The sequence below is a fragment of the Ailuropoda melanoleuca genome, chromosome 6, assembly GCF_002007445.2.
Source record: "Ailuropoda melanoleuca isolate Jingjing chromosome 6, ASM200744v2, whole genome shotgun sequence".
Taxonomy (NCBI): domain Eukaryota; kingdom Metazoa; phylum Chordata; class Mammalia; order Carnivora; family Ursidae; genus Ailuropoda; species Ailuropoda melanoleuca.
This window is the reverse complement of record NC_048223.1, coordinates 130,000,127-130,013,932: the sequence shown is the minus strand read 5'-3', so window position 1 is coordinate 130,013,932 and position 13,806 is coordinate 130,000,127. Positions and strand designations below refer to the sequence as shown.

Here is a 13,806-nt window from a genome sequence, read left to right as displayed (position 1 = left end):
TGATTCGATTTGTTCTCTCTTTCGAAAACCCTTTAAATAATTATGGTGGCTGGAAGGACAGCCAACATTCATTAAATAGACCAGCTCTAACCCAAGAGGCTGTGGCTCGGCCGCTGCGACTCACTGGGAAACGCCTGCCATCGTGAGCCAGAGACGCGCACGGCCACATCATTACATCACCGGTCTCATAAACAGATACAGAAAACTCCACTACCCCACAAAACCTCGGCCTTGCCCAGCACTGGTGGGTCTGGCCCCAGCTGGGAAAGCTGCATCCCCCACTTATGTTCCGAGACACCGGGCTGGGTGGGGACGAAGAGAAAGAAAACGAAACCTAGCCATCTGTCGATCACCCGGACCCTTCTCCACCCCAGGGCACGGGCGCCAGGACACGGGGCTATCAGGCTGCGGGACCAGCGCTCCAGCCCAGGTACTTTTCCACCTGAGCCCCACGCAGTGAGGCACACACTGTAGACGGTCTGCACCACAGCACTCGCGGGACCAAGGGACAGCTGCAACGGCAGGACCTCATCTATTAGACGCGCAATAAAAATTGACAACCCAACATTAATTTCAAGATGAAGAGCAAAGTGTAACAATTTCCGTTTGAAAGATGTCTCAGCGCTGTGCGGCCAGTCCTTCAGGGTTTTCTCAGACCTTTGGAGACCCTGTTTCCCTGCAGAAGGTGGACAGAAAGAGCAGGACAACCACCCCAAGGGCCGGGGCCTCTGCCTAACTGCCTTCTACAGACTTGTTTTGGGTGACCAGATGGGCTTTTGGGCTGCATCAGTGTCCAGACCTCACGTCTCCTGCAGAGGAGGGTGGCCGGCCTGTGGTTGGCAGGACTGCACCACGTCACGTGCACATGGAAAAGGCCTTCTCCGCTACCCACCTCCCGTGTGTAGCCAAGTCCATTGCACCGGAGGCCCTGCCAGCAAAGCACGTCCAGGCTGCAGATCGGGGGGAGCCGACTGCCTCTCTGGGCACTGGAGACATAGACACCCCTGAGTATAAACGATTTCCCACGTTCACAGACAAGATGCTAGACAAGAATTAACGATGATCAACGACTAAGCACAACACGGAAGAGAACTGTGAACAAAAACCAGGCATCCAATGATTTGATTTTAAGGCAAACGTGGTAAGGGAATAACATGGTTATGACATTCTTCCTTTCCAACCTGGAAAACAATTACACACAATGCAAGAAATCCTAAATCTCAATCCTACTTTTCTTCGTAATAATTAAAAAATCTGATCTTCTCCTGGAAGGTTACAGGTACAAAACAGAGAGAAAAATGTGGAATAAAGGGTATTTCTATGCACCTAAGAGGCAGTTTTCCCATTCTAGAGGCATGTCACCTCAAGATGTGAGCTACTGGAGAGGAGGCATCCCAGGTGACAGGAAACCGGGTCTGCTTTGTCAGCCTTTTCTGAGAACACTGGAAAATCCACAAGCAACGCTGCGCAGTGTCTAAACCTGGCTTTTCATTTCCTCTTGTCTGAGGGGCCTGGTGCTCAAGGGGCCCATCGTGGGGATTCGCGGGAGGCTGCATGCTCCTCGGGCGCTGGCTGCCGCCACCACCTGGGGGAGCGGCAGGCAGAGACTCAGCACCTGGGCTGCTGGGACCCTTGAGCAGCACCAGCCCGAGAGCGACGGCGCCCGCACCACAGCAGAGGGACGCGGGACCCATGCGGCGCCAACGCTGTCCCCGTGAGTCCGTGCGTTCCCTCCTTCGTGCCGACACAGATGTTTAATACAGCAAATAGAAAGCAGCGTGGTCTGGATGGGAGCAAGTCTAGTAAATCCAAAAGGGAAGCGGTCCAAAAAGAACACCTGCTGGGCACATTCCCTGCTGGCGGGAAACCTGCGGCCACCACGTGTTTGCACACGTGGGCAGCGGGATTCACCGACAGGACCACCAGACTGGCCGACAACACCAGCATGGGCCTCCCGGGACCCAGTGCCAATGATGCCAGCCGTCGGGGCCAAACACAGGTGTATGCAAACAGCCAGGCACAGGGAGGACGGCAACCTCTCTTGGGAAAACGCACTTCTCGCTCCCCTCAGCGGCCTGGCGCCCCGCCGACCCTGCCCCGAACTGTCAGCCCAGAAGGCTGGTCGGGCCGCCCCCCTACCTGAGCATAACTGGGAAGGCCTCGCCAGGCGCTTCAGGGAGGAGTGCTGCCCACCTCCGAGTGCAGGTCAAGCCCTTCTCCTCCCTGGGCCCTGTGACTCCCCCAGGGGGTGACCCTCGTGACCCGCCTCCTGGCCTCCAGGTCCACCCAAGAACTGGGTGCCGGCTTACAGCAGTGCAGTCCGGGCTTCTGGGGAAACCTGTGCGAGGGTGTCCCTCTCATCCCCGTTGGGGCACTGAACACAGACCTGCAGGGAGGCCACGGCCGGTGTGAGCAGAGGCGACGGCACCAAGGAGCCCAGAGACGTGCCGGAGAGGAAGCCGCTCATCGGCTCCTGGAGTGAAATGTCGCTCGAGGCCAAGTGCGCAGGACAACAAGCCAGACTGTGAATCACCCGTGACTATTTTGTTATGTTCACTGCTTCACTGATTTTCTGTCAAAAAATGCTAACAAGCAGGAAAGTCCTTAAGAGCTTTACAATTTTTCAGTTTGTTCACCAATACATTTCGAGCGGTGTATTTGTTTCCTGGGCTGCGTGTGACACGGCCCTCGATCACGCCTGTCTGCGCCTGATGGATCGGCTGGCCACGAGGTGCCTGCTCCGGATTCCCACCGGGGAAAGCCAGACACGCACGGAGGAAGGGGCCGCTTGGACGGGCAGGGCACACCCCCAGGCTCATGCTGCCTGGGCCCCTGGGGACCCGCGTGTGCGAGCGGGAGGGGGGCCAGACGCACTGGTCACCACGCTCAGAACCGACCCAGACAGGGCTCTGGGAAAAGGACAAGGTACTGTCCAGCTGCTCAGAGGCCCTTCATCAGGGAATCATGTGCAGTCCTGCTGTGACACCTGGCCTGTGCAGGAACTTCGAATGAGGGGGCAGCCCGGGATGGTGAGGATGGACGAGGCCATGGGCAGCTGTGTGACTAGCCTGTGGGTGGGGGGAGCCCTTGCCTGCAGTGGGGTCCCCTCCTTATGCCACGTGGCTATGTGGGGTCCCCGCCCCCCCACAGATGCTTCTTCCCTGTCCTTCCCACACCCCGCCCCCAAGCAGACCCCGTGCCTGCTCCTCATAGAGAGAAGGCCACCGCAGGTGGCCGTGCGTGCAGCCAGGCTGAGGAGCAGGCATGGGTGTTCACACGGGCCCACATGTGACTGCCCAATGAACAGAGTGGGCAACTGTATCCCCGAGCACCCAGCCCAGCCATGAGTCCAGATCCCAGATGTGGGGGGATGCTCTCACGGACACCCTGCTATGCATGATGCCAGGTCCACCTGCTGGTGCCGCTCTGCTTCAGGTCCCGTAAGGACAGTGGCATAGACAGTGCATAGACCTGGGACTGCTCTCAGTCCCAGCAGAGCAAGGCTGCGGCGGGAGTTGTGGCTCCCAGACACAGGGGGCAAGGACAAGGCCGCAGCTGGGACCACGCACTCAGACCGGGACGCACGAATGCAGGAATCTGGCCAGCAGGGTGCACACTGTATGCCCGGCTGGGCCCCGAGGGACACCTGCAGCACAGGGTGCACCCCCCAGGCCCGAAATTCATGGTTAGGAAGGGCAGACAGACACTGAACAAGATGGTGGCAACACCGAGGTATGCGTGGGATGGAGGAAGGTGCTCCACGGAGAGCCAGGAATCTAGCTCACTCAAAACGGGACACGATGTGCGTCTGTAACTGACCCTGCAGAGGCACACTGCACATCTGGGAGTTTACCGGCCAGCCGTGAGCTAGAAGACTGCACCTCCTGCCCGAAGGATACAGGAGGAGTGGACTGATGTCACCCTTCCATTCACAATCAATACGGCTTTATTTAGGCTGAAGAATGCCTTTTTAATTTCATATTGACAGTATCTGCACCGCGCATGTGAACCCGACAGTGACGCACTCTCTGCTGTTACTTCTCCTGGAACGTTGTGTCTCCTTACTCGTAAGACACGCGGAGCGTCTGCTCGTAGCTCTTAGGTGAGGTCAGCTTGTCACGCAGACATCTCCCTTTTCAATTAAACCTCTGAAGTCTGACCACCCAGCCATCCAGCACACGACCAGCTTCTGTTGCAGGGTTATTGGTGCATGGCTGGCGTTCATGGAACGGCACAAGTTGTCAGTGTGCACGCAGATGAGGTCTGCTGTGTCTGCACACCTGTGAGGCCGTCACCACCGTCAGGAGCGCCAGCACGTCCGCGTTTCCTGGAGTCCCCGGAAACACAGATCTGCCTTCTGCCAGCACAGATCAGTTTGCATTCTCAAGACCATCACATCAATGGAATCATGCAGAACGATCCCTCTGCTATTCAGTCCGTTCCCGACTGCAGAGCAGGATGGCGGCTTGTCCATTGGCCTGCAGGTGGGTGTTCTCGGTCAAGACGCCCTCAACACGTGGGTACTCGTCTGTGCTGGACAGCCTCCTTCAGTCCTGTCAGGCAGACTCCTGGGAGCAGAAGGGCCAGGTCTCGCGGTCGGCGTACTTTAACTTTCTAAGAAACCGCTGCAGTGTTTTCCCACGTCGCTGGGACCCGCATTTCGCCCGCAGCCCCACCAGAGGCCCAGCTCTTCCACACCCCCCCCAGCACTGCGTACGGTCCGAGCGTCTGCGACCTGTAACGAACAGCACGGCCTTCCGCAGCCTTGCTCTAGTAGCTGATGCTGTTGTCCACCTCTCATGTGCCTGCTTGCAGTTTCCGCATCTTCTGTGGTGAAGTATCTGTTCAGATCTTTCCAAAATTCAGTTGTTTGTCCAGTTGGCACTAAGGAGTGAGAGTTCTTTCTATGCAGTACTCCAGATAAAACTCCTTTGTCAGATATAATTAGCAAACATTTTCTCTCTGGCCATGAACTGCCTGGTTATGTGTCTTCTGAAGAACATGTTTCTTCATTTTGATGAATTGCAACAGATTAACTTTTCTTTCATCGAGTTTGTGCTTTTTGTGTCACATTTAAGGATCTTTAGCAAAGCTGAGGTCACTACGATTTTCTCCGTGTGTTCACATGGGAGTTTATAATTTCAGCTCTCACACTAAGTCTTGGTCTGTTTAGAGTCGGGCTCGTAAGCTGTGAAATAAGGGCTGACTTCTTACACGTGGTCATCTCGTTGTTCCAGTTCCACTCGTGAAAACATCGCCCCCCGCCGCCTCCACACCCCGGGGCTGCCCGACACCCTGTCCAGGCCGGTGCTGGGCCTACTCCGAGGCTCTCCACCCTGCCTTTACATCAGTGCTGCTCTGTCTTGATGATTACAGATTCATAATAAGTCTTAATCAGATAGTATAAGCCCTCATTTTGGCTAATCAAAGTCCTTTCTACGTCCACCTAAATTTTAGAACCAGTTTGTCAACTTCCACCAAAAAAAGGTCTGCTCAGATTTCCAGTGGTATCTTTACATCAACGTGGGGAGAAATGACATCTAAATAGTACTGAGTCCTCCAATCCTTGAACATAGTATATCTCTCCATTTATTTAGATTTTCTTCGGTGTCTCTCAGGGATGTGTTTTAGTGTTCAGTACACAGGTCTTGCATATCTTTGGCCTAATTTATTCCTAAATATTTCCTATTTTGATGCTATTATAAATGGTAATGTTATTTAAATTTCAAATTTCGACTGAATCATTTATAAGTTGATAACTTATAAGCCATAACTACGTGACCAGATTGTTAAAACATACAAAATACTTTTACATTAGCCAATAACTTCTGACTATTCATGGAAGCACTGCACTCTGTATCTTTTATCTCCTGCAGGAGACTTTGTTCTCATTATTTTCAATGTAGTTAATCCGGTAAAGCTGATCTTAAGATTTAAACAATTTATACTAGGCTCTGGACTGTGGTTTTAAAAGAACAGCACAAAGGGGTGCGACACACTTTTGGGGGCACAGTGTGATCTGGCTGGAGCAAAAGGGCACATGTAGGGGAGAAATGCTAGCTTTGCTCTAGGACTGACGTGTTCTGTCCGGCTTCCTCACCCAGCTGAGATACGGAGATCTGCACTATCTTCCACCCCCTCCTGGGTTTGGTCCCACTTCTCTTGAATGTTCACAACGGCACACCCTCTGGACGGTTCGAGCTTAGAGAGAAGAACAAAGCAGAGTCCACTCTATACTTATGTCCACAAGAACTTCAAAGCTAGATCTGATAGGTCTCTTAAACCTGGAACAACCCAACTACCCTTCTCTGTCTCTCCACAGCTCTGATAACCTCACCTCCTTCCCTTAAACTGCAATGGGTCCCCACTGGCCATCTAATCTTCAAATCCTTTGCTTGATGCTCAAAAGGTCACCAGGGTTCGAGCCTCCTCTGTTGCTGCCAATCTTTCTGGCAGCCTGGCTCAGATGGCTGAATGACTCCTGCCCGCGGCTCAGTGCACTGACGCACAGATCCACATGCCACCTCTCCCTCTCACCACCTCCTCCTCTTGCCAAAAGTTTTCTCTGAGGTCACCATGAAGAGAAGGAATCTCTGACCTCTAAGGGTTTTTTTTCTTTTTAAGTTGGTAAAAAGAAAAAAATCATCACAGTTCTGCAACGATTATTATGAAAATCAGCAGTTCCCTGATCATTTCAATTTTCTCCTCCCCAGAGAAAATTACTTTCTTTTACTTATTTTCTTTTGTTATTTACCTCCATATCACTAAAACTTATTTTGTTACTTCCTGATTTTCTTGTTTTCAACATTAACTCTTGACTTTTCTGCAGCGGAAGATGAAGATTTGATTCCCTTACACTGCGTTCCCTCTTCACTCACATGTCACACACATGCACCCCTGATACCCCATCCTCTGGATATAAACACATTTTTATTTGAATTAATAATCAGTATCATCTCTGTAACTTTAGAAATGTTCTTCTTAAGAACATTATGATTGGGGCACCTGGGTGGCTCAGTCGTTAAGCGTCTGCCTTTGGCTCAGGGCGTATCCCAGGGTTCTGGGATCGAGCCCCACATCAGGCTCCTCCTCTGGGAGCCTGCTTCTTCCTCTCCCACTCCCCCTGCTTGTGTTCCCTCTCTCGCTGGCTGTCTCTCTGTCAAATAAATAAATAAATAAAATCTTAAAAAATAAGAAAAGAACATTATGATTGCCTTTCCGTTCTTCAACAGCTGTTTGTTTTTCCTGCAGTTCATTACTGCCTTCTTTTTACGTTAACCAAGGTATTTATGTATGTTGTCATGATTCATCCACATACTCTGTACATCTCATCTCAGGATGTCTCAGCACATCAGGAAACCTATCGATTACACCTTCTTGGAGAATCCTCTTAAAAGGTGAACCAGCTTCATTAACTGCTCACCTGCCTAGTACAGGTGACTCTATTTTCACTCCTGACCCGGGGATTCCCTTGAGAGTTGGGGCTCAGGGCTCACACACAGGAGCACACACACTAGTGTTTCCAGAGCTGGATGGAAAGGGCATCATGTCCAAGAAGCAGAGTAAAGCCGTCTGCAGACTTCTGGTCATGGTGGAGACGACTCCCATGCAGGTGTGAACTCCCTGCTACACATGTCAAGGGAGCTGCTATGTTCAAAGCCCCTCTGTTTCCTATGTTTCTTGGACCCCGTGCCCACTTTTTTGGATACAGTACCTCATGACAGAGCTTCTTCACAAAGGGTGCTGAGGACATAATTTTTTCAGATCTTACATATCTGATATACTCTTCATTTTTCCCTGCTTGCACGCTGGCAGGCTGGCCCAATGGGAATTCTGTATGGTACTTTCTGGATGCCTGATGTCACGGGCACTGTACCTGTCTGTCATCCGTTTTCCAGTGTAGCACTGCAAAGAGGGTGCCACTGGGGTTCCGACTCCTTTGGCTAGAACTTGCCCTTCCCTGTCTTCCTTCAGAGTCGCCCTGCAGCTGGGTCTCTCTGCTCCCACCAGGAAGCGCATGGCCTTGGGGCAGCAGGTGAGGGGGGGTGCTGTCCAGAATCATGTGCTCCACAGCTGGCAGCAGGCCACCCACAAAGGGGACCAGGAGGTGGAGACCCGTGTCTACTGAGGCCTCCACGCGCACACAAGCGCCCAACCTGGAGTGCTCTCTCCTCCTTCCTTCTGTGGGTCACTCCTGCTCATCCTTCAGGTTCGGATGAGATGTCCCCTCCTCGGAGTAGCCTGCTTGTGGCTCCCATATCCAGTAGGCCTCTGGGGTGCTCTTCACACTTGGTAACTGTGCACTCGTGTACTTGTGCCCGAGTCCACATGCTCCACGTGGGCAGAGAATGTGAGGGTATGTCACGTCACATGTAGCATGGTCACGTGGGACATGCCACGGGTCACAGTAGGGTGCTATGTGTGAGCACTGGCTCCCGGAGTCTGTACGCTCAAGGACAGAGAGCGCGAGGGCATCGTGTGCGGCGCATGGCGCATGGTGTGCCACGCTGTGTGGAGCCCAGCTGCCCCCGCAGGACAGCGCTGTGCCCCACCAGGCTGTGGACGGGAGCTGCTGGACTGCTCTCCTCCTGCTTCGCACTGTGAAATGAGGCTAAGGACAGGCTGGCCCCTGGGAGCTGAGAATCTGGGCAGCCCACGTGGGCACAGAGGTGACCAGGTGACCTGATTTCTCGGTGCCCTAGGTTCCGGCCTCACGCCTGCCCTCAGGCATCCTCTCTCAGTAGAAAACGAGCTCCTGTCCCATTTTTGCCATGCCGACCGCAGTGCAGAACATGTGTGCACATGGCACGGCCTGACCAAGGTTTGCAGAAGGAGTGAACCTGTATGTCTCAGCTCACTGCTGACGTGGAGCTGCAGTTCCAGATTTTGGCCGAATCTGAGCATGCTTGTCCTTCAAAACTCAACTTTTTGCATTGACACTGGGTACACACTCCATACGGATTTGCCAGCGCACTGCTGACCAGTGCACTGCCCTCCTCACAGAGGAAGAGGACCTGTGCACGCCATCCACAACTGGATGGCCACGCTAGCCCCCGGAGCTGAGGCCACAGCAGCTCTTTGCCTCTCCAGTGATAGATTCTTCTGAGGGAACTCGGGGGGGAGAGGGGGCACAGAAAGAGGGAGAGAAGCAGACTCCCTGCTAAGCACGGAGCCCAACACGGGGCTTGATCTCATGACCCTGAGATAATGATCTGAGCCGGAAAAACAAGAGTCAGACGCTCAACCGACTGAGCCACCCAAGCGCCCGTAAGGGAACTCTCTCTTTTAGAATTGTATGTACTTAACGTATATGGCAGGGTGATCTGACGTGCCTTTCTCAGCACCTCCTTTTCCTGGCGGAGGCCCTCTCTGTGCCCATCAGCCTAGAGCACGGGCTCCCAGAGCACAGGTCAGGTGCGACCACCCAGTGGCAACAGCCCGCACAAAGAGCACACCAGCCACGTTCCTGACGTCCCTGCAGTCCGACAGAAAGGCTTCAAGTCTCCTTCGTGCCCGCGAAGCCAGACCAAGCCCTCTGCTGAGAAGAACAGACCCCGGTTCTTAAGAAGGAGGCCAACTCCTGGCCTCAACTCTCTGCATCAACCAAGGCACAGAGAGGACCCTGGCCATGCATTTCCACAGGGGAGCCTTCTGTGGCCACCCCTGGACAACCCTTAGTCTTTGGGGAGGAAATGGGAGTGGCAGCCCTCTGAAACTTCTTAATGCAGGCAGCAAGCGTCCCATATGTGTTTAGAGGGTACACAATCCTTCTAAAATGTGTTCTTTCTGGAGGCAGACACGGTGCCCAGAGCAAAGAGAAATGCCAGAAAATGGCATTACGGTCAGAAAACAGGACTCCAGGACTGGACACTCATGGACATCTGGGAGTCAGAGACAAGCTCTCTGCTGGGGACTGGTCATCTCAGTCCCAGGGAAGGTGGCCATGTATCCAGGAGGATGGGGCTCCTCCTACTTCCTGCCCAAAACCCTAGAGCAGGGGTGACATTCCTAAAAGGGCCAATGGGCCACACAGCTCCCTCCACACCATACCACCATCCTGCCAGTGTGGTCGGCCCTTATACGTCCACAACATTCCACCCCTGCTCCCAGATCAGGTTGGAGAAAAGCAGTTCGTTCCTCCGCAACCCCCATCCGTCCCAGACAGGCCCTTCTGCACCCCGGCTGGCGGCCTTCCTTCTTTCCTGCCGGCACACCAGCCACCCTCAGAAACGTCCGTCAGCCTCTTGGACCTGTTCTGACTTCCGCCCATCCGACCGCAGAGAAGCCTCTGCATGCCTCTGCCTCCTCCATCCAGGGGGGTCACATGCAGGTCCAGTGGGATGCCTTCCAACGAGTACTCCGACCAGAGCCAGCACCGGCTCTGCAAGCCTCTTGGTATGACCTCGTAGCATTAACAACAGACAGCACGTGCAGAAAGCACAGGGCCGCCACATCTCATGGCTCGGGAGCAGGGCACCAAGCAGGTGCACACTGGGCCCTCCTGCAGGAAGGTGTGGGGCACACAAGGTGCAGACCAGGGCAGGGAGGGCTGGCATCCCCTGAGAGTCCCAGGGACAGGACCTCTTCTTCCTGCCACCCCCAACGTCCAGCCCGGGGCCTCTGTGCCTGGCAGCCTCTCATTCCGGACACCAGTGAAAGGGAAATGGTCACAGGGAACCGTGACTCTTGGGGCAGCAAGACGTACTGTCGGCCACAAGCCCTGTTTCAAGTCCTAAGTCCTCCCAGAAGTGGCCATCCCCCCATTTCCTGTGTCCTTCCCAAGCTGCCCCTGGCACCCACACCTCCCATTTTCCCGTTAGGCCACACAGATCCATGCTGCGTGGCCACGGGGACCGGGCCAGAGCTTGGGGACTCCTGAAAGCCTTTTCTCCAGATGCCAGGAAGAACCACAGCATGAGACCCAGCCTGCCCGCCACACCTGCCCCGGCCGCGGGCCACTGGCGGAGCCCTGGGGTCATGGCCCTGTGGGGTACAGGGGCTCACAGAGGTCTGCTGTGCCAGGCCACACCTGCGGCCGGGACACACCCGGCGTCTCCTCAGAACGCAGGGGCCAGATAAAATTAACCTTGTGGCCACCGCCCTCCCCCGCTCAACAGCCCCACGCCACCTCATCTGTTAGAGGCAAATAAAAAAGTCAAGCCTAAATGTATAAAAAATTATGATAGAAGCCCTAAATAAGGCAGGCACTGCAAGCTTATTGAGTCAAAAATCAATCAATCAATGAGCGAGTGGGTAAGGAGTTCCTCCTAAGCCCCAAGGAAATAATCTGCCCAAACACTGGGATTTAACAGGGGAAGACCGAATTCCAACACTTTTAGGAAGTAAATAATGAAAAATCAATTCAGAGAAAAAACAGATCAAGAACCCTGGACCCCGATGTGCCGACACATTTATTGCTGAGACCGTTCCTCGGCTGACCCGAAAACTTCGGGAAGTGTTTATTTACTTTCAGCACCTTCCAGAGATCAATATTTTTAATTTGGATCCGAGTTATTATTTTTCACATCACAGCAGCGGGGAGTGGAGTAAAGTGGCTCATATTTTAGTGCTAAAAAGATCGATATGACAGCTTCACCTTCACTGCGGGCCCCCGCCGCTGCCCGGCCGCACATCACTGCGTCCCGCGGGGCTGCAGGTGCCGCGGAGGGGAGCGGGTCGTTACCGCCAGCAGAGCAGACAGTGTGATTTAGCTGAGCGCGGAGGGCCCGGTGCCCTCGGAAAACCAATCTTGCTTCTCGCACTCCATCAGGCCTGTCTGGCCCCACAGGCAGGGCGCGGAGGCAGGGCGCAGCCGCGGGGAGGGGGGGCCTCTCCTGGAGCAGATCAGTTCCCTCATCAGAAATGCATTTCCTCCCTTGCCCTTCCTCAGATCAAAGAACATCAGTAAACTCCATTAATTTTCCATAAATTTCCCCTAAAATCTTAGGAGAGCAGAGACAGGATGAGGGGGCTGATCGTGGGGGGAGGACCTCCTCCAGGAGCACACCTTCTGGCCTTCCCTCTCCAGCCTCCCCTCTCCAGCAGGCACTAGGGCCGCCGAGGGGGCAGGGAGAGGCCCGGACCAGAGGGAAGGAAGAGAGCAGCTGCTAGCCCCCTAGGCCTCCAGCAGATCTGGGTCAAATGGGAGACAGGGCCCCCACTGAGGGAGGCCCAGACCCTCCCAGAAAAGCGATTCCAAGGTCAGCACGGAGCCCTTGGGGCCTGTGCTCCCCCTGTGAGGACCCTCATCTCGGCAGTGCAAAACACAACACAGGGTTGGGCATGAGGAAGGAGCCCCCAGAACAGGGAGCAGAAGTAAGAAGGAGCAGTTTGCTGGCAAGCAGCAGTCAAGGGGAGCCCCCGAGCGTGGGCACCAGAGTGGGAGTGTGGGAACGCGCCACTAGGCCAGGAGCCAACCCCTCCTAGGTATGGCCAGAGCCCTCCTGGGGTGAACCCAACTCCCACCCACCCCGGGGTAGGCAGGGCCCTCCTGGGGTGGATGGGACCCTCCTGGGGTGGATGGAGCCCTTCAGGGCCCAAGGCCTCTCCCCCGACTGCATGGTCTGACTACAGGGGGGACGGACAAAGCAGCCACTGCACCTCCCTGGGACACGGTGGATTTGCAAAGCAAAGCTTTCAGGCTGGGGTGGGGGTGGGGTGCCTCCTGGAGGGGAGTCTTCAGGGGGCATCGAAGTCTCCTCCCTGGCTTCCCCTGTACACAGACAAAGCATGCTCCGGGGGTACCATGGCATCCTCACAGAAAAGAAACTCACCTGTGTACCTCTTTCCAGGAACCAATCAGCCAAGGGCTGAAGGCGCTGGCTGGGACACGCGGGCAGCGGAGGCGTCTGTCTCCCCACCGTGGGCTCAGAGCAGGGAGCTGCTCCACAGACCGCACAGCTTCCTGGGGCCTCCGGCTGATGCCAAGTTCCCGGTGCTAAGGGACGCCGACACGGCTCTGGCTGTAGACCCCTCTGCCCAGAAGGAGCCCACTTGTAGAGCTTCGAGGAAAAGTCAGCTTGTGTGTGTGACAGCAGCCCTGCGGTCACAAAAGCGCTCTCCACTGACCCCGTGTGCTCTCAGTGCGGCAAGGCCCCAAGGACGAGTGTCCAGCTCCAGCCTGCCACTCACTGCCTGGGAGCATTCACAGCTTTCCACACCCTCCAAGGGGCCCACAACTTGCCCTAATGCGACAGCTGCCCTCCTGGGCCTGCCGGCCACGCAGGCACCAGCCCGGCACCAACAAGGGCGGCCTGCACCTGCCGCCCCAAAGGGCGCGTCTGGTCTGCTCAGCGGACGCAACACCTGGGTTTGGGCCCAGCTGCTGCACACACACAGATCTGAGGCCGCTGGCCACACGACAGGGACCGGCTAAGGCAGCTGGCGTGTGCTACCTTCCTGTGGCAGGCCCCGTGGCAGACGTGGCCAGGGCTGCCCGTGAGGATGGCGCCACAGCAGCCACGTCCGTGCTCTCTGCACTCAGAGACAAGGGACGGCCCCACTCACTTTTCCTCACCTGGCCATTTGCCTGGCTGGGGTTTCAGATGCCCTGTGGGGTCCTGTCCTCGGCTGCCCTCACGCCCTGCTGCAGGCAGACCGGAGCCCACTGCCCACTGCCTCCAGCTTCGCCACCAAACAAATGGCCTGTTCTGTCTCCCGCTGAGCTGGCGCTGCAGAGAGAAGGCCACTGAATGAGCCCGTTCACCTGCAGCCTTACATTTCAGAGCCCCGCTGTCCCAGAAACCCAGGGCACCAGCCTACACCTCCTAGGAGTGGCCCCTGACGCCGTGTGTGGGGTGCCCAGGC

At 55.4% G+C, this 13,806-nt stretch overlaps 1 protein-coding gene across 17 annotated transcripts in view; it reads right to left on the bottom strand.

The window, feature by feature from the left end:
- The window catches only part of INPP5A (inositol polyphosphate-5-phosphatase A), a 185,927-nt gene that overhangs the window by 88,290 nt on the left and 83,831 nt on the right, over positions 1-13,806 (bottom strand). For 2 of the 17 annotated variants that reach the window (XM_034663483.1, XM_034663485.1), the window contains exons 5-6: positions 13,517-13,670; positions 12,774-13,039 (exon numbers count right to left, since the gene is read on the bottom strand). The exons of 12 other annotated variants lie outside the window; for them this stretch is intronic. In XM_034663483.1, the coding sequence (XP_034519374.1) occupies positions 12,774-13,039; positions 13,517-13,670 (420 nt within the window). Of the gene's footprint in view, positions 1-6,207; positions 13,040-13,516; positions 13,671-13,806 lie in introns of those variants that run through there. 3 more of the 17 variants (XM_034663475.1, XM_034663473.1, XM_034663481.1) reach the window with 3 other exon arrangements.